The 19501-nt window shown below is 38.7% G+C and overlaps 1 protein-coding gene across 1 annotated transcript in view; it reads left to right on the top strand.

Moving 5' to 3' along the window:
• ARHGAP15 (Rho GTPase activating protein 15) overlaps window positions 1–19501 on the top strand; it is a 321279-nt gene that overhangs the window by 217847 nt on the left and 83931 nt on the right. Inside the window, exon 11 of the mRNA XM_005491382.3 lies at window positions 1344–1421. Within this exon, the coding sequence (XP_005491439.2) occupies window positions 1344–1421 (78 nt within the window). The remainder of the gene's footprint in view (window positions 1–1343; window positions 1422–19501) is intronic.

Raw genomic sequence — 19501 nt, 5'->3', positions numbered from 1 at the left:
AAAGTATGTTTTTTCAAATATTTATAGTTTGGAGGAGAAATGCCTGCAAGGACTTGAGTCACTGGCCATGGCACTCGTGTGTCAAGGAATGGTGCAAGTGTCGATAAAGACTTGAAATTCAGCTTCTTCTTCTTCAGCTGTTATCACAGCTGGGCTTCTGAGCTTTTCCACTTGTTTTTACTCTTACCTATACTCTCAGATTTCCTTTCCCCCCACCCCAAATTGGAAAACCATTCCCCCTAGATACATTGTCAGGGAGTGTTTCCTGAAAATTTTTGGGTTTGACAAATTAGTGTTTTCCAGGAGAAAAGCTTTCTCTGAAACTGCTTGCCAAAACCTAATTAAAACTTGTGTTCCAAGGGATAAGTAGCCTTTAAAAAAACCTGATTTGTGTAGCTTCTCTTGGCTTCTTTTGTACTTGCAAGTTTTAAATGTGAAATGACAATGTATGTTTTAGTGGGTTTGATTTTTAAGCACACAGGTTGGGTCAGTGTTGCACCGCAGTGAATTCTTCTGGAAAAGGAGACCGGTTCCCATGTGCTATAAAATCCTGCAGCTATGCAAGAGGGGCTGGAAGTGCTATTTTAAACACTCATATCAGCAGAGCTTGCTGTAGGAGATAATATGTCACAAAAGGGAGTATGACATCTAGTTTCACCTAGAAGATAAACCTTGAGTGGATATGCAGGGAGAAGCAAGGACTGTCGTGTTGTCCTTGAAAAGAATGGCCTATATCAATGAAGAAGAGAACTCCAGGGCATATGCTGCTTGGGATATTTAATTTAATCCTCAAACCTGCCTGAGCCACTATGAAGAATATAGTAGAGAAATGGTAGTTGTGTGGAGTCTCACATGATTCCGGGGTGGGCACCTCAGTGATTTATTTCCAGAAAGGTCACAGCCTCAGAAATGCCTGTCTGGAAGCCCAGAGCCCAGGCAGAGGAGTTTCCTGGCACCATTGATGCAAACATCCCACGTTGAAGCAGGGCTGGCACGGCACCGTGCCCGTCCCAAACATCCCTTCCCGAGAGCACCAGAGCCAATCCCCCCTCGCTCTCCTGCCACACTCAAAGCCCCTTGCAGAGCCGTATTCTGCTGACAGAATTACAAGATAATTACAGCTAGGTGTTTTGTATTCACTTAAGTTAATCTCCCACTTTTATTTTTCATTGCTGCTTTAATCAGCGAGGAGGCACTTCAGTTGTTGTCAGGTGGATTATTTCTCAGTCGCTCTCTGCGCTGCTCTCCTTCATGCTTGTGAGCGTGCTTCTGCCTTCCTGACAACAGACATACAAAGAAAAATACTTGTATGATCTAAAATGAAATATGTGTTTCTTTTTCAGGTCTAGATGTTGATGGAATATACAGAGTTAGCGGCAATCTGGCAACAATACAGAAGTTACGATTTGTTGTCAATCAGGGTAAGTGATTCCTCCACCCTGGTAATGTTTTGTTTAGTACTTAACTGTCTCAGATGACAGTATTTCAGAATCTGCTATACATTAGTGGCATAGAATGATGAGCCCTGTTTTGGAAAAGAGAGGAAAGGGAAGGTAGAAAGATATTGCACAGAGGGAAATGTCAGCTAGGAGAGAGGAGAAAAGAGCAGAGTAAGCAGAGGAAAATAGTAGTTAAACTTGAGATGAGAAACAAACAACAAACAAATCTAAAAATACGGGAGGAAATGGAGACGTGAAATAAGGTGGCAAAAAGCAAAGCATATGTAGAAACCAAGGAATCAAAGTGAGGGGGAATGAAGAAGATAAAAAGGAAAAATAGCAGATTGTTTGGATGTTGAAAGTTAAACAAAACCAAAAGTAGAGCAGGGATCCAAAGGAAACCAGTGAAAGAGAAAAAGGTGCTGAAAAGAACTTAAAAGGAAAGACTAAAAGTGGAGTACTGGCTCTGCCAAAGTCAGTGGAAGATTTACCACTGATTTTGAAAACACAAAGGTTTGACCCCAGAAAATGAAAGAGGAAAGATGAATATTTTGGGGACCTGCTAACCAGAATAAGAACCATCCTGTATGTATTTACTAAACATATTTCCACAGATTCTGTGTATAATAAACATATTTCCACAAATACAACAGCATGCTTTTCACTGATGTGGCCTAAAGAAATCTAACATTGATCTGCAGATCCTGTTACAGGTGTGAAAGCTGATATTGGGAACTAATAAGGATGAATGACAAATACATTTATCTCCAACTGGTTTGCCGCTCTTACCAAAGACTAACTCTTCCCACATTTAAAATCTTAGCAAATATCATCAGTGATAGTGAACCTCATGATGCTACTTAGCAAGAAAATAGAATCAAGTTTCTCAGAAATTAGGCAAAATACCAAATCTTATATTACATTAAAGACCTTGCACACTTTTGAATGAATCAAGTATAAATGTGAAGCTGCTGCAACATTTTGTCCTACTTTTTATGCTTTTTTTATAAGTTACCTGGGGACTATTACCAGAACTGCTAAATATTGTGTATTCTGTGTGAGGGTGATAGCTGCTGGAGAACAACTCCCTCAATTAGCTTGGTACTATACATAAACTAAGAGCTTTGACTCAGAAATTCTCATGAAATTGAGAGATAGGAGAGATGTAAAAATATTGCCACCTTCAAGCCTCCATTTAGATCTCCAGGGAGAGTTTCAGGGGATCAGTAGGTGTTTGCCACCTCCGCAGCTGCTCCAGATTAGTCTCGTCTTCAGCTGAAACTGGAGGGTGAACTCTGGTTCATGAGGAATCAGTATTTATGCCAGCAAATTCAGAAAGACTGAATAAATCATTATTTACCAATCAGCTTCACAGTTTTGATTCATTACTTAGGTTCTCTTAAATTTATAGTTGTTGGGTATTTGTGTGTCGATAATGAAGCCTGCCTTGGCTTCAAAATGACTGTAAGCTGTATTTTGTTTGGAGACACATAGGCAAAAATGGGATTTTCTATCCTTCTACACTGCCTTTGAGCTCTTTGCTCAGGAAAAAACTGTGCCATAAAAATAATGGTCCTGTCTATCATGTCTCGTGGCATCCAAAGGTTAACATACTTGAGGTTAACATTACTGCTCAAGTTTTCACCTAAAACAGATGGGCTGATACTGTAAAGCTAGACAGAAGCCTAAGCTGGCTTTTTGCAGCAGAGAGGGACCAGACACCTTTTCCTTCTGGTTTATACTACTGTGAAAAATGAAAATATAATGGTGGAGTTAATAGTACATTAAAGCCAGTCTGGCACTGGTTACTTAAGGCATGTGCAAAAAAATCTGCCTACTGAGTGACCACAGGAAATTCAAAGAAAACTAATGCCCCTGGAGAGCGATGTCATCATCTTATAAGTTGTGATAATCACTGTTTCTTATGTTATTCTTTATTGATTAAATGAGGGCATTCATGTGTTTTATGTCACAAAGGAGTGGATTTTGGATGGGCAGTGGTGATGTCTGTCCAAACTCCCTTTAAACATCCTTTAAAATCTTGTCTATAAAAAATTTCAGGTCTGTACTTAGGTCTTCCCTCAGGTGAATGCATGCAGAAATGCTGATTTAGGTAAATCCTAATGTCACCTAACAGTCCCCAGGGGTGACCCCAACACCACATGTGAGAAGTGGAAGAACTGAGCACTGTAGCTGCCAAAGAATAATCCAGAAACTTTTAATTATAAAATTATAACATTCAAGAAGGAGCAGAGACGCAAAGGATAGCCAGCCACTGTTTCAACAGTGCAAATAGCATCCTTTTCTTGTGCTAAGTAGGAATCTGCAGGCAGGAAAGAGCCCACTGAGTCATGGTGTACCTGGAAAATGCTGTGGGGAGATGGGGAAAACAGGATTTATTTGTGGTGTGCTTGGGAGAGCATTCTCCTTCCAGTGTGTCTCAGAACCTGGTGTTCCTTAGGTGCTGAGGTCAGCAGCACTTTCAGATGGCTTCATGAAGGGAAAAATTTACCAGGAACACTACTGTGTGCTCCCCACCTTCTTTTTTGCCATTCTCTCGAAGCTCTGCAGTGGGATGATGGTTAATAACTCACTGTCCACACATCCCCATCCCTCAGTAATTACTGTGACCTCCTCAGGTCAATCCCTGTACTTTCATTTTTTTGGTAGTTAACAGTAGGAACGGAGTATTTATACATACAATTTTACCATAGCTACATTTTTTTTCTTCCCTTAATTTTAGTTAAAGTTTAATTTAATTATAAATGCAAGCAAATGTTCTGACAAAGCCTATTTGCATTGCAGAGATTGACTGCAATCAGTTCTTCTACAGGCCAAATACTCATTGGGCTCTTTCTTCTTTCTTACTTTGCCATTGTGTTACACCTACATTTAGAGGATATAAATAATATGTATCACACTGAGGGTTATAGAAGGCACTCTAGGCTGGCTGCCATATCAAAGTTTTTTTTTTTATTAGAATAATCATTAATTAGAATATAGCAAAGCTTTATTTGGCTCCTTTTCCTATACTGTTAATGTCATCTGCAGCATCAAAAATTAAATGAGAGAACTGGTGAATATGAAAGGAGAAGAAACTAACAGTTGTCAGCTTTATCATTAAAGAAGAAATAAGAACAGTAAAAATATAAAAACACTCTTGAAATTCTAGATTTTTGGGGATGAAAAGGGGTTTGCAATGAAAAAACCCCAAGCCTGGTATCTTTTTAAATTCTCTGAATATATTTTGTGTTTTGCTCTCATTTCTTGAGGTAGGCAGCTCCTGAACAGGGTTTTGGCCTTGCCAACACGAGCAGCTGCAGAACAAACTACCTTATTTACTTTATCCCTCTCACAGAGTTTTCTTTTTCCTGTAAAAGTCTATTGATATCACACCTTTTTTGCTTCTGTGCAACGGGATTATCTTTTATCTATGATTTATTTTCCCATTAAGAGCTGAAAAGATCAGTTGATCATCAGAGGACTGGGCTATAACATCTCTCAGCACTTTCAAAACTCTAAGTCATCATTTTTCAAATCACTGAATCAAGGCAGGAGAAGCTGCTTGTACCAAACTGACATCAGGAAATTTGTACTTTTCTTAGTCTATAAGCACTGAAAAACTTGGGCTTTAGAAACAAAGTCACCAGGCAGCCAATATTTTTGGCTGAGCACCTATAGTAAAGGCATCTATTATAGCTGGAGATATTAGAGATACTTATTCCTCTTATGATTTTGATATTATTGGTCAAGTCTAAAAGTTGAAATGCTAAAAAAACAAACAAACAACAAACCAGAAACAGACAAGGTACTTGGAGGATTCTGCTGATTTTACACAACTCTAGTAAGTTAAATGACTTACATGTATTTATTAGGATATTGTTTTAATTCACACCTGTAGGAAAAGTGATAAAATAACATTTATGGGTCTGTTAAGCCTTGTAGTGTGTGCTGGCAGTTCCAGGGTATGAGGTACTGCTGAAAAGATCCCTTGTTCTGTCCCAAACCCCTGGGAGGGTCTGACATGACCCCAGGTGGGGCTGCTCAGAGTCATTAAGGCACCACTACATCAACCTGAGGAAAGGGGAGAAGTGTTTTTCAACAGCAAATACAGCAAGAATGGGGCAAAAAGTGCCTGAAAAAGAAGAACAAGGGAAGACTTTTCATCTATCAGAATTTGTGAGTAAAAGTGAATTTTTCTTCGCTTTGGTTGAAGCGATTGTGCTGATTATAGAACCCCAGAATGGTTTGGGTTGGAAGAGACCTTAGGGCTCCTCTCTTTCCAACACCCTGCCACAGGGAGGGATTCCTTTTACCAGGTCAGGTTGCTCCAAACCCCATCTGGCCCTGTGTATGGGTGTGTGACACACATTTATAAGGATGTTTTTTAATGTTTTATGAACATGGGGATCTTCTTTGTGCTAAGCCGGGTTCCTTGTCCTGCTTCCTCTCCCATCAATCCTCAATTAACTCCATGCTGAAGACCAGGGACACCTGGGTGAGGAGCTGGAACCTTCCTTCCTTATGTTTCCTGTGCTAATCTGCTCAGTAGCTGGAAAGGCATTCACTTTCTATGGCTGCCAATCAAGCAATTTTCATGAGTACTAAATTAACTAAAAAAAAAAAAAAAAAAAGCTATAAAGAGTTCATAACACATTTCTGAAGCACCAGGATTCTATCTCAATGCATACATGTCCAGGGAAACTAACCATGGAAATACAGATTTCAGTACTTAGTGGTTCATTCAGCAAGGGTTGGTTCATGCATAATACAAGAGAGTTCCTAATTGTCTTTATATCCAGAGCTTTGTTTGCAAAATGCTGGGTGTTTGCTGTGCAGATGACCTTTGCATCTCTTTATTTCATTAGGAATACCTTGTGTGTTAACTGCAAGGCACCACAGACCATGCAAAGGTCAATGATTGTGTTTTTACAGCTCTGTTACTCTGCTTATGTACCAAAGCAGGGGCAAATATGGGAATTTTTACAGAGGCTAAATATTATGTTATTGCAGAGAGGTGCTTTTCTTGTGGAACATGGAAGAGGACAGCCAAAGATATCCAAATATTCCTACATTGAGGGGGGAAAAAAGTTAATTTAATCTCCTCCTTCCATTACCTCACAGTAACAAAAAAAGTACTTGGACAAAATAAGAATTAAAATATGTTGTTTCTTCTGTAAGAATTTAGCAGGATATGATTCAGTGTAAGGAAAAAATTAAGAGTAAAGTTTGAACCAGAAATACGTGAACTGATTGCGAATATTTATTAACTAAATAATTTAATAATAAAGAAAATGCCTACTTGATTAATTGTTACAGAGTAAAAATTACAATAAAACTGTCTTGATCAGTGCTTTGCAGAAGCACCATTACTGTCTGTGCAGTTGTTTAACAAGGATTTAATTGGAAAGATAAGTGAATGCACATTTAAAAGTATTGTTAATTTGCTTTATAATCACCCCATCCTTCACAGTATTGACAGCACCAGGCACAAACCCCTTTCTCTTTTACAAGTATTATTTTCCATATGTGCACAATAAATTCTGGAGCAGTAATTGGAAATTTTATGGATTTCAACATACCTAGTGTTTTGAGTTTATAGGTGCCATATCCCTTCTCTAAAGGTTGTTCATAGGTGGCATTTTAGGTAAAATCCCTGCTTTTTTATTACTCATAGGCTTTTTTGGAGGTTGTGGTGTGGTAGTTTGTTGGATTTCAGGATCTGCTCTTTTTATTTTGTTTTGCTTTCTTTCCTAAGAAATATCTAATTCCCATTTACTTTTCCTTTCCATTTGAAATACCAACAAAATCTTCACTCCGACATAATTTTTCATTTAATAAACAACAGCCGCCAGAAACAGTAATCTTCAATATGTTTATATTCCATCTGCACTTATATTTATTGTTCTAAAATGACTCAGATTGATCTAATTGACAAGTAAGAGCTCTGACCATATGAGCAGCTAAGGATGATACCTTTAACCAGCAGGATTCTTCAACCCCACTGACACGTTCTTCATCAGTGAACCGGGAGGGAAGAGGGACAAATATTCGGGATTTTTAAAATTTAATTATTTATTTAATTTTAATATTGCTGATTCCGTGAGCTTGCTGGGACCATATGTCTGTGTGAGCTGGGCTATCAGGAACCAGAGTGGTTTCCTGGCTGGCTCTGCCTCAGCGGGCACAGGCACGAGACTGGAGCTGTCTCTGAAACAGAGCCTCCAGGTCAGCACAAATGGGCTGGCTGGTTGTGAAGGAAGATTTTAGGAGGGGAGAAAAGAGGGAGGAGGCAGCTGGATGAAAGAAAAAGAAAGAGATGCGTTTTCTTTTCACAGCTTTATTTGTTTAAAATAAGAAAAAATATGGGCTTTTTTATGCCCCCACCCAAACCAACAACAACAAAAAGTCCCACCCCAAACCAACAAAACCTCCCATTCACAAATAGCTATATCTTTCCATTGACCCCAGTATATCCATTTTAAAGGCAGGCAGGGCCTCTGATCCTCCCCCTAGCAAAGGCTCCATGGGCACAGGAGGGCAGGTCCTGTCTCAGCTACCAGCCTCCAGAGAGCAGCTACAAACATGGAGGGCCAAGAGGATTGTCCTGGGCTTCATTTTAAAATTGCAGCAAAGAACACTGGATAAAAAGGGGAAAATAAAGAGGAATGGTTCTCTCTTGCAGTCACTTTCCTTTTTGTTTGTGGTTTCTTAATTTCTTGTGTGCATACCTTGGTGAGATTTCCCTTTATATCTGGCTATCTCAGATATTTTTAGATGTTTTAGGTTATAGATATTAATTTTTAGGCATATATGAGTATCCCTAAAAACACATGAGTGTGCCTTGGTGGGGGTCTAGCCTTAAAGCCACTCTCCAGCCTTGGTGATGTTTCTGGTGTGATCAAGCACAGCACAGGCAGCAAAGTCTTCCTCATGTCTGCCAGCAGCTTTTCATGTGACCAGTCGCTCTGAGAAACCAGTAAGAGTGATCCAAAGTTCACGATGGAAATATCAGGCTCAAACTGGGTTACTTGCTAGCTGAGAACCAAAATGTCTTGAAAGCCTTGAGTCAAAAATAGTTTTTTCTTTCTTTTTCACACTTCCCAGGCAAGCACAGAAAATAAAATGGACTGAAGCAATTTTCAAAAATAATTATAAAACAGCTTGCTTCTGGGTTAAGACCTGCATATGCCAAGCTGTAGCCAAGAATTTCATTTTTTAATTTTTTTTTTCCAAGCTTTAAAACTCTGACAACAGAATACTTTAATTGAGCCCGCAGTACTTGGTGAATCAATTAATATGTGCATGTTAACTCATGTGGGTTCTTCTTTTTCTCTGTCTGTTTAAAGGTACAGAAAGTTTATTATTATATATTATTCAAAGGAAAGTATGTTTTCCACATCTTCTCCTTCTCTTTCCAGAGGGGAAGGGGAGAAACTGTAGCACTTCTAAAAATGACTTCTAAATATAAGTCAGGTACAAAATCTAATGGAAATATGAATTTTTGCAATGAATGCTTCAAATTATTTTGTAAATAATGCATGTATGTATGCATATGCACATTATATATATATATATATATATATATATATATAAAGCATATAATAAAAATGAATGGAGCTTGAATGTTACTGTATTTCCAATACAGCTATTTTGTGCTCAGTGTGAAGGGAAAAAAAAAGCAGACAGAAAAAATATTCAGAATTCTTAGTTGCCCAATCTGCAGCTCTGTAAAATTTCTCTTACGAGTGGTATTGTCATGTTTTCCTTTTCATGTGCTGAATAAGCCAGTGGAACGGGGCAGAAGAGGCAGCAGGCTGGGTCGGTGTGGTCAGCCACAAACATACCATGGATTTTATGGCATGTATTGTATGATGAAGCATTTCAAACATGCCTTTTATTCCTTCCCTACCCGCAGCACCATTTGCGTTACAATAGCGTCTTGCTTAGTAACACTTGGAGGAGTTGAAGAGCTTCTTGATAACCCCTCAAGGAGTGTTGTTTAGTTGCTGAGAAGGACTGGAGCTTTGCAGGCTGCCTTTTTTTGGGGGATGCTCATCGTTGTCATGGGTGACTCTTTGTTTGGGTTTGTTGTTCTGGTGGAAGCGCTACAGGAAATGCCATTCCGCAGAGCGCCAAAAAAGTGAGGAAAGGAAATAAACTATTGAGTCGTTTGGTGAAAGTATTAACAGGACAGCTTTCTACCTGTGATTTTTAGGATGATGGGATCATTTCCTGAGTGTGGGGCTTGCCAGACTCATTTATAGATAAACTGAACTGAGTATCAAAGTTATTTTGTGTGTTATGTTTGTGCTTTGAGGAGATGGACACCCTGGAGAACTAATCTGCAGAGCTCCTACTTATAATTGGTCATGCTCAGGGTCTTACAAGACTGTGGTGTGGCCTAATATTTGGGGTGGTTTCCTCCCCTGTGGTAAATATCTGCAATTCTGTGGTTTGTGTGTAAAAGTGGCTGACAAACACAAGCCTACAACAAAAAGGATGGTGTTATATATGGACGTACACTGCAGGGTGGCATGGGATAAGAAGTTGTTGCACCAGGGAATTTGGCTTTATCATGGTATTTGTGGTGTTCCGTGTGTTGAGAACTGGGGAAACCATAAATGCTGTGGTAGGGGCAACTGTTGTGAGTAGCAAATGATTTTTTGGTTGGAGGAGACTTTGGTAATGCATTTCAGTGTTGAGCTCCATGGGTTAAGAGTGGTGTGGTCCAAACACTTAAATGTAAAAACTCAGGGAGGAAAAAAGGAAAAGGAGAAAATCTAAAGTATAACTTCTCTGAAAATTGGAAATTTTTATGAGGAAACCTGTGTTCTTACATAGACTGTCTCATTTGTGCTTACATATTTCCTAGAATTACATTACTGCTAAAAATATAACACTGTTCTTAAGGAATTTTCAAGTGCTCACAACATCCTTTTTTATGGATATAGAACTGAATATTTCTGTTTCCTTTCCTACTCTTTTTTTTTTCTTTTTTTTTTTCTTGTTATTGTGTAAAAATTCAGTGGAATTTCTTGCAGGAGCAGATTATCAGAGTCCTGGAAAGCATCTTCCCTTAATACATTCTTGGGGCATTTTGGTGTTGATTCAGTTACTTAATCACTGTTATTTAGTGCCACTTGAGAGGATGCTGAGTGTCAGAGTGACTCTCAGAGGGCTGTTGGGTCTACAGGACAGTTATGTCCTTGGAGATTGGGTGCTAGAAGCTGAATGAGATGTCTTAAAGCATTTAAGAATCATTAGATGCCTGTATTTAGAGAAATTATTAATTGTTCTTGACTACACCATTGCTTTTTTCACTTTAAAAAAATTAAAATCCCATCATATATAAGTGCAGGAAAATATTGCACGTATCTTTGGTGGGAAAACGTTTTCAGAGGAAGAAGCTAAAACAAATAGTGATATGAAGTGTCACAAGCTATTGTCCTGAACTGGCACACATCATATATACAAAAGTAAAGAAAAAGACATTGCTTCCACCTTCTCTTCCATGTCTTGATTTACACTTTAGATTTATTATTTTGGGCATTATTAAACATATTAATTTAAACACTTGGAGAGGTAGTCACACTGTATTTTAATTTCGAAGCTATGCATGATACTAGAGTCTCAAAAGTGAGAATGTAGCAGAGCTCTCACTTGGGTTTTCAGCTCTCACCCGAATGTTAACACCATTCAGCCTGTACCACGCCTGTTGTCAGTACAAGGAACAGGGATTGTTCAGATCTCTCGAGATCAAAGGTCCCATTTCCCAACTCTACTGTAACAATCCCAGCCTAATCAAAGCCCTTCACATGGACAAACACCTCGGGGTGAGTTGGGAGAGTGATGCCTTTTGAAATCATCCTATGAATCCATGGCTCCAATTTCAACGCATTGTCTCTTCTTTGTGTAATTACTGTTATTATTTATACAACATAGCATGGTCAAATTTTGAAATAGTCGGGGTATGGAGAGTTGAATATAATGGAATAAATATTTTATACTATTTTTCTCCTTCTTCTTCAGAGCCAGTGTCCAATTCTGCTAGTTTATATTCCTTCTCTGTGTCCCTTTTTGCACGCTTTTTCCCCTATTACCAGCTGACATAACGTGGGAGACTTGGCTCATCCATGGCTTGCACCTGAGCTGACACTGGGACACACATGGGTAGGAGATATTTTAGGGTGACAGTAGCCTGGAGTTAGGTTATGCCAAACTCCTGACATAAACCTCAGCAGAATCTAAGTATGGCATTCCTCACCTCTCCCTAGCTAAATAAAGGTGATAATAAAAGGCATCTTTAACCTGAATTTTGCAGGTTTGCATAATTTTACCAGAATTTGCTATAGTTGTTTCCATCACACTTTTAAATCCCATGATTTATAAAGACTGGATTGGACAGACTGTTAGAAAGTGGGGAAAAAAAAATCTCTTGCAAGAGAGTAAGATGGAGTTCTTCGCTGGATTGATGGATTTGTGCTTCTTGTAGTACACCAGACAGATCTCCTTTTCTTATGTTATTTTATTTTTCTTCACTTTTCTTTTTTTTTTTTCTTTTTCTTTTCCTGGTGTAATCAGATAATTAAAAAACAAACAAACAGGGATTTCAAAACACATTGCCATCAACCAGCATTATGTGCTTATGATACAGAAGATTGAGAACGACTTAATTAAGTAGATAGCAGCAGTGAAGAGAAGATGGATGCAAGGAGGGAGGAGATTATTTGCTTTTGGAGGAACTTCCTTTGGCTGGCGTCGGGGGCCTTTCTAGAGACAGGGCATTGATGGAAAAGCAAAATCCAGGAGGAAAATGGCAAGAAGATTACATCACTGCAGAGCTAAAAGCTGTGCCTTGCTGTGAGAAAAGTTTAGCTGCTTGCTCAGTGTTTTGTTCCAGGATAATGTTGACATCAGCTGAGGAGATGGGATAACGAGTTTCAAATAAGTAGGAAATCAGTACATAGCATCTGAATAAATTTAGGTGGAGCTGCATGATGCCAGACTTGAGATCTGTAAGGGTGGGATGGGATGGAATTGATTCTGTCTAGAAAACAAGGTGTGCAATTGGGAGGGGAAAGTGGAGTTGTGAAGCTGTGAGGACATCTGAGCTGAAGGGGGATAACAAAAAGACACCCAAAATAGCTAAAAGTGCAATACCAAGGGCTTCTGGTATCATCAGCTGAATTTGAGGAAAGAAAACTTTTCTTTTTCATGCTTAATACTTTGCATATATGAAGATGCTACAGCAACTTAGAGATACATATTTTTGAATCAGAGCCACATGATAAAGCATCCAAACATAATGCAAATAATTGCGAACTGATGTATCCAGCATTTTATTTTTTTAAAAAAGAATAAATAATTTAGCTTTACACATGGGCAATCCTTGCTAAAAATTGCAAATCAGAAGTCTTCTGTTTGAATGTATTTTATTTTGTTAATGGATTCGCTCATGTGAAAGGCATCTAATTGTATAATGTATTATTAGTCATTTTCTTTGGCATGCTATTAACTTTAAATAATTCTAATATTTAACATTTTATAACATGCACAACAAAGTTCTATCTCCAGCAAAGGAAAAAACATGCATTAATAATAAAATTTTCATGGCTCTTTCTACTGTGTATGTTGTGATACATATTTGAGCAGAAACATGGAAAATTGAAGTGCAAAGCAACAAAGCCTGTTAGCATTTAAAGAATATACGTTGTAATACGCTGTGGTCCTGTAAATACAAGAGCTGGGATATAATTCAGTACAATTAACTTATTTTAAGATTGAGTCAGATATAAAGTGTGATAGAATATAACTGAGTGCATCTACTTGCTGTCTGCTCGGTGATGGCTGGGCTGGAGTGTATAAAATGGTGATTAATGCCTGCTAATGGAAGTGGTCTCCACCACAAGTTGTGAGCACTGGGGTTGTGGCTGGCTACGAAAACCACACAGAGCAACACTGATAATCTCCAGTAAATCCCCAAGTTTTCCTGTGCTGGAAATAAGATGACAGGTCACATTAGAAATTTTCTCCTTATGGCGTTTTGTTTTTTCTCTTTTTTTTTTCTCCTTTTGTTTTAGTAGGTCAGATCTTGTTCCCGTGTGTTGTGGAAGTATTATGGGAATGAGCAGTGTCTAAGCTGCTTAACAAATGCACACTTTCCCCACACCAATCTGTTTTCTGGGGACAGCCAGGCTAGTGCTGTACAGCATCCTCTCGGTTGGGTGCTATTAATGTTAATAAAATGCACTTAGCACTTAACATCTCGGGATCTCAAAAGAGCTTGCAAAGCAGCATCATTATCTTTACATTATGGGTACGGAAAATGAAGGATAGGGAGAGTGAAAGATTTGCCCAAGTTTCCATGGTAAATCAGTGACAGAGCCAGGAGCAGAGCCAAAATCTGCTGATTTATAGTCGATCTCCTATGTAGTGTGCCGTGCCATTTCACCAAACTCCATTTGCCAAGTCCCTACTGTGTACAGAGACTGCGGATAAGGCTGCAGCCACCCTCTGAAATGTGGATTTGGGGCTCTGGATAATGCAAAGCCAAATTAGGTCCTCAAATGTGGATCTCCCCTGTGATGCTCCTCCAAGTACAGGGCCACCTGTGCCATAGACAGCAGGGCAAAGATGCAGGAATAATTGAAATTCCTCTGTGCTGGGGCTGCAGAATAAAAGGACCCAGTCCTTGAGGACCCCCAGGTATGTTTAGTGTGGGAATGAGCTCCTGGTTTGCATTTCTGTGGCTGCAGGGATGTGTTGCCACGCATCATGTTTGGCATGACTAAGCCTCACGGAGCTGTGTGCATTTTGTGAGTATTTTGCAGTCAGTTTTGGAAATGACTCCATCCAGATAATATATGAGCAGATATGTATGTTGAAGGGCTTGTGCTAACATCTCTGTGAGATACCAAAATATTGCTAGCTGTGTTTGGTAAGTAGGAAAATGAGGAGCTGAGTAACATGCCTACAGAAGTTTGTGATGATTCAGGGATACAAACCAAGTCTCCTTGTTTCAAACCTCTGCCCTAGCCCCAGGGTCACCCTGCTTTTCACCTCCCTTGGGAGGTAAAATATGGATCAAAAGCTAAAAAGAACCAGCTGTCTTCCTGACAGATTGGATCATAGGAGCAAGCATGCAGCTGAGGGATGGGTTTGGTCATTTGGTCACTTACCTTTGTAGGTGAGAATCCTTCTCCCAGCCCTGAAACAGCCCTGCAGTTTCCCCTCACACCTTTATGCCTCTGTTTACAGTAATTCCATCAATTGTGAATTATAATTTCAGGGCTTCATTTCTTTGGTGTATTTGTATGTATGCACCTGTGTTTCAAGAGATCTCCCTCATAGTAAACAAGTCAACAAGGAATCATTAATGTGAGGGGGAGAGGAAAATGCAATGCCTCCCAGCTCTTTGATCACCTTCCTGGGACTCCTGCTGGGACAGAGCCTGCCTGCTGAGAAGCTATGAGCTGGAGTCCTCTAATTTTCAGGTTATATATAATCCCAGGCACTGAGTTATCTCCAAGGGGGCCCTTTCCCTCTGCTGAGCCCCCATGCTGGCCTGCACTGGTCAGTCCCACCCTGGTACAGGCAGCATTTATCCTTAGCTTTTCCTCTTCCAGCTGGATAACCGGTTTTATCCACCTCTGCTCCACCTTGGCCAAGTCTGAATTTACTGGGGAGCTGCCTGCAGTTCCCATAGGATCATGGAATATCCTCAGTTGGAGGGACCCACAAGAATCATCAAGTCCAACTTCTGACCCTGCAGATCACTGCAAAGGTGCTGCACTCCAGGCACCTACTTACTTTCTCCCCATTACTTCACTAAGGATTTGGGGTCTTGCCTGTGGAGATGAGGCCACATCATGGCATGATTTGATATCAATAGGAATTGATATGTTTGTTCTCTAAGAGGCATTCTGCTGCAGGCTTGGTGAATAGGTGTGTGTGAGTCTGAGCTCAGCTTGGCTGCTCACAGCCCCACAAATCTGTATCTGCACACAGCTTATTGGGTTTGGGTTTTTTTTTTCCCCCACCCCGTGTGTAAATGGGCCCTAAAAACATCTAAGTTATTCTTTCTCTCTCATCCTGGTGAGTGATATCAGAGTGCTTTCAAAGACTTCAGGTTTGCAGTGGAGCTCATACTGCTGTGTGATTTTGTTGTCTGTGTTGTTGAAAATGAAAAATTTAGGTTGGGCTTTGTATGAAAAAAGCTAATGCAAGGTGGACAACTTTATTATAAATCCCTATGCATTTCAAAGCCTCAGTTGGAAGAGAAAGCAAGATAGCAAGAACCACAAACATGGGTTGGATTATTTCTTGTTAAGCAAATGTAATACTGTGAAAGATTGACAGCACGGGAAACTGGAGTCCTCCATTTATCCACACTTCATTCCTAATATCTGGCTTCAACAGCAGATTGTAACCATAGAAAGGCTATAGACTCTGGGTGAAATGGCACTCCCTTTTGGATCCAGTTTTATAAAAGAAAACAATTATTCACAGAATGCGTGTCTTTATTCTTTATTGCACATTTCAAAGTCCCCATGAATACTCATTTGCATGTGACAGCTAATGCTGCATCTTGTATTGGCCAGTAAGAGGCATGATTGCACTAAATTGGAAGCAGCAGGCACAGGTTTTCTTTTAAGGATGGGGGTGGGGGCAGCCATCCACTCGCACTGTTCTCAAGTCTTCAGTCAAAACGGTTTTAGAACAGTTGCAAGTCTAGTTACTGGGATAATAAATCCCAAATTAACTGAATATGCAGATTTCACTTCCATTAGGTTACACTCTTTATCTTTTGTTAACAACCCCAACTTTTTAAAGCAGTGGAGAAGTGGGGAATTGAAAATACCGAACTGGTACTCCAGGAGTGAAAAAGGAGGACAGTAAAAACTGTCGTTGTTGTTATTTCTTTTCCCCTCTCTTTCTTTTTATAATATAAGCCCAGATAAATATATTTACCCACCCTGGATAATTTTTTCCAAATGATCTTGTAATGTGACTGACACACAGGGTAGCAGAACCCCAGCAATGCAGAGAGGCTGCTGCCAGCGTTGCTTACAACAAGATTCTATGTACACAGCAGCCACAAAAAACATTTATTTGGTAGCACATTCCTTTTTCCTTTAGAAATGCATGCAGCTTCGACTCAGGAGCACGGGGAGATAGCGAGATAAATATTCCTGTGGCTCCTGTGTAATCTCTTTGAAAATTATCTGGAATATAATGGGGACAAAAGCAGCTCCTTGAAAACTACCCGAAACTCACTCTTTTCTTAAATGCAATCTCCCAGCATAATCAGAGAGCAGAGCTGCTAGGAGCAAGGAGATTAACGAAAATACCTTGAAAAGGTTTAATACAGAACACAGAGTATTGTGACCATTCCTTTCTAAAAAGTTAAAATTGAAAGTTGCTGCTTTTTCTCTTTTTTTATTTTTTTTAATTCCCCTCCTTTTACCCGACAGCTCCAAGCTGTCACACTTTTCATTTGAAAGCCCTGAAATGCATAGGAATTGTAGCTAGAACATCAGAAAGTTATCATGCATGCAGTTTAACAACGAGATTACCTACACCACGGGTTTTTTTCCCAGCAAGAAAACTATGTAAAATCATTGCATTCCAAGTAACAGACAGGACTTACTTTATAAGATGGATTTCAAAAGATCTGGAGGCTTCTGTTCCTTATAAAACTACGCCAAAGACTATTTAAGTGGCCAGTAATATAAACATTATGCTACTAACACTGAACAGTTTATCACATAAATATAATTGTCTTCTTTTAGAAGAATAATAAAAGCCGAATCCATATGTTACACATTATTTAAAATTGTTTTCTGCAAGATGTATTAATCCCAGCGAAGAAGCAATTCTTCTGCTATAGAAGTAGAACAGCAGTTTTATTTTATTACATTGTCATTGTTTAATTTGTTTGTTCCCGGTAGTAGTTTCACAGATTTTTATGAACTGTTACTTTTATGGAAAGTCAAGTTACAAATGATGGACGCTGTTTGCTTGCAGGAACAGAAAGGTCATGAAGGTAGATAATGTATTTATTTATTTACTTACTGTACTCCACCTTTTTTTTTTCTTTTTAATCCCTCAATTCTTAGCAGAAGATAAAATAACTTGTGGTTTTTAGACCCAGGAGGCACATATTTTGATATTGCTCCTCAGAAGCACTGTTAGCTCTGCAGTCTATTCAAATTTGGGAGTAGAATTTAAAGCTCGGATAAACAACGTTTGGTAGCAATGGCTGTGCAGAGCTTACAGTTTATCTTTAGAGAAATGTGATCTTGCAGCTAAATGTCATTTTGCCTATTTGTTTTTATGAATTTGAGCTGAACACTAGAGCAGAAACTTGTCTGCTAAAAAATCCAGTTCCACTCAGGACTAAATTATTTTCCATTTATTAAAAATAACTCTTTTTTCTATATAGTGTGAGGCTTAATTTTGAATTCTTCTGTTCTAGAATTTAAAGTTATTAACTGTCATGTGCAAACCTGAACTCTAGATTACTCATAGTGTAGCCTAATGACAAGATGAAACTTTAAATAACTTTAAGACAAAAAGCAGCTCTCGAAAATGGACTGTTTAAATGTAATGCGGAAAAAGGGCTTAAGCTGCTGAAATATTTTGGGCATGTTCACATCTGTAAATGAAGCTGAAATATCTGGCCTATTTAAACAAGTCTAAAAATATTTTCTTTAAAGAAATTAATTTTATCAGTCTCACCAATAAAACAGTCTTTGCAAGGCACCTAACAAAGTAAATGTAAAAGGAAATGCATAATGCCAAATTTCTGAATTATTGCAATTATCATACAAATCAAAATCAAAGTAGAAGAAAAATATTAAAAATAATTCTTTTTTGTTTCATAGTTTACTCATCATTATCAAATATGCAAAATACAAGAGAGGCTTTTTGACCTCAGAAACTTAATAGTTGGTTGTAAGAGCTGAAAGAAATATCTCTGTGCTGGAAAATGCACACTGTCTGCCTGCTTTTAACCAGAGTCTTCCTCAGCTGGAATACCACCAACTTCATTATTTGCTGTCCATATCCCAATAGGAAGTACAGTGCCATGGCTTTTGCAAATCATGGTCAGATCCTACCAACAGTTATTATCAGAATTTTATTTAATTTTTTTTAATGGGTTGTGGTTTGAACAGTGCTTTTGACTGAAGTGAGTCACCAGCAATGCTCAATCTCATGTTTTCTCTGTGCTGCTTCACTTTTAATCAGTCCAGTTTTGATTAAGATATTTTACCTATGTAAAACAAATAACCACATCCCTTTTTATTTCCTTTTTTCTTCTGTTAATTTTACTATCTTCAAATGCATAATGTGATATGCGTTAATAGATACATATTTGTCTAGACAAACAAATCTGTGTTTAAATAGTTGCTAACTCTGGGTATTGGAGACTTAACGTTGTCTCTTTGTGGGCTCTGGTGTCAGTTCTTCTCTTTGGGCCTCTGTTTCTCGCTGCACCTTTTGTCTGCATTAACTGCTTCGATCACAAACTTTTTCCTCACTCCCACAACGTGCTTTTATAATGCCTGACACAATGGAGAATGGATCTGATGAGGGCATCTTGTCACTCCTGTGGTTATAATAATCCAGATGGTGATTCCACCACCAAAAGTATAATAATAATAATAGTAATAATAATAAACTACCAACAACAACAGAAACTGATAATAGCCATCATTGTTATTTTTCCTGTGAGCGTTCACAGCCCTGGCTGTAAAATCTTCCCCTTTCAAAGTTTATAGAAACTCAGTAAAAGTTTTAATCAAGGAGATTTTAAGAATGTATTTATTTATTTAGATTGTTCATATTAAGGAAAAGAATTGTGTTTGTAGGCTGCAGTTTTAGAACTAACAATATGAGTTTCAGCATGGCCATGAAAAATCTAACTCATTGTCTCACATTATCATATATATTGGCCTAGACGTATATGTGTGAGGTTTCTTGTTTGTTTTGGTTTTTTTGCTGTCAAGGAAATTGCAGCAACACATTTTTATTTCCTTTGTCTTTCTGACAGAGTG

This window comes from Zonotrichia albicollis, chromosome 10 (assembly GCF_047830755.1).
Source record: "Zonotrichia albicollis isolate bZonAlb1 chromosome 10, bZonAlb1.hap1, whole genome shotgun sequence".
In the NCBI taxonomy this organism is placed as follows: Eukaryota; Metazoa; Chordata; class Aves; order Passeriformes; family Passerellidae; genus Zonotrichia; species Zonotrichia albicollis.
This window is presented reverse-complemented; position numbering and strand designations above follow the sequence as displayed.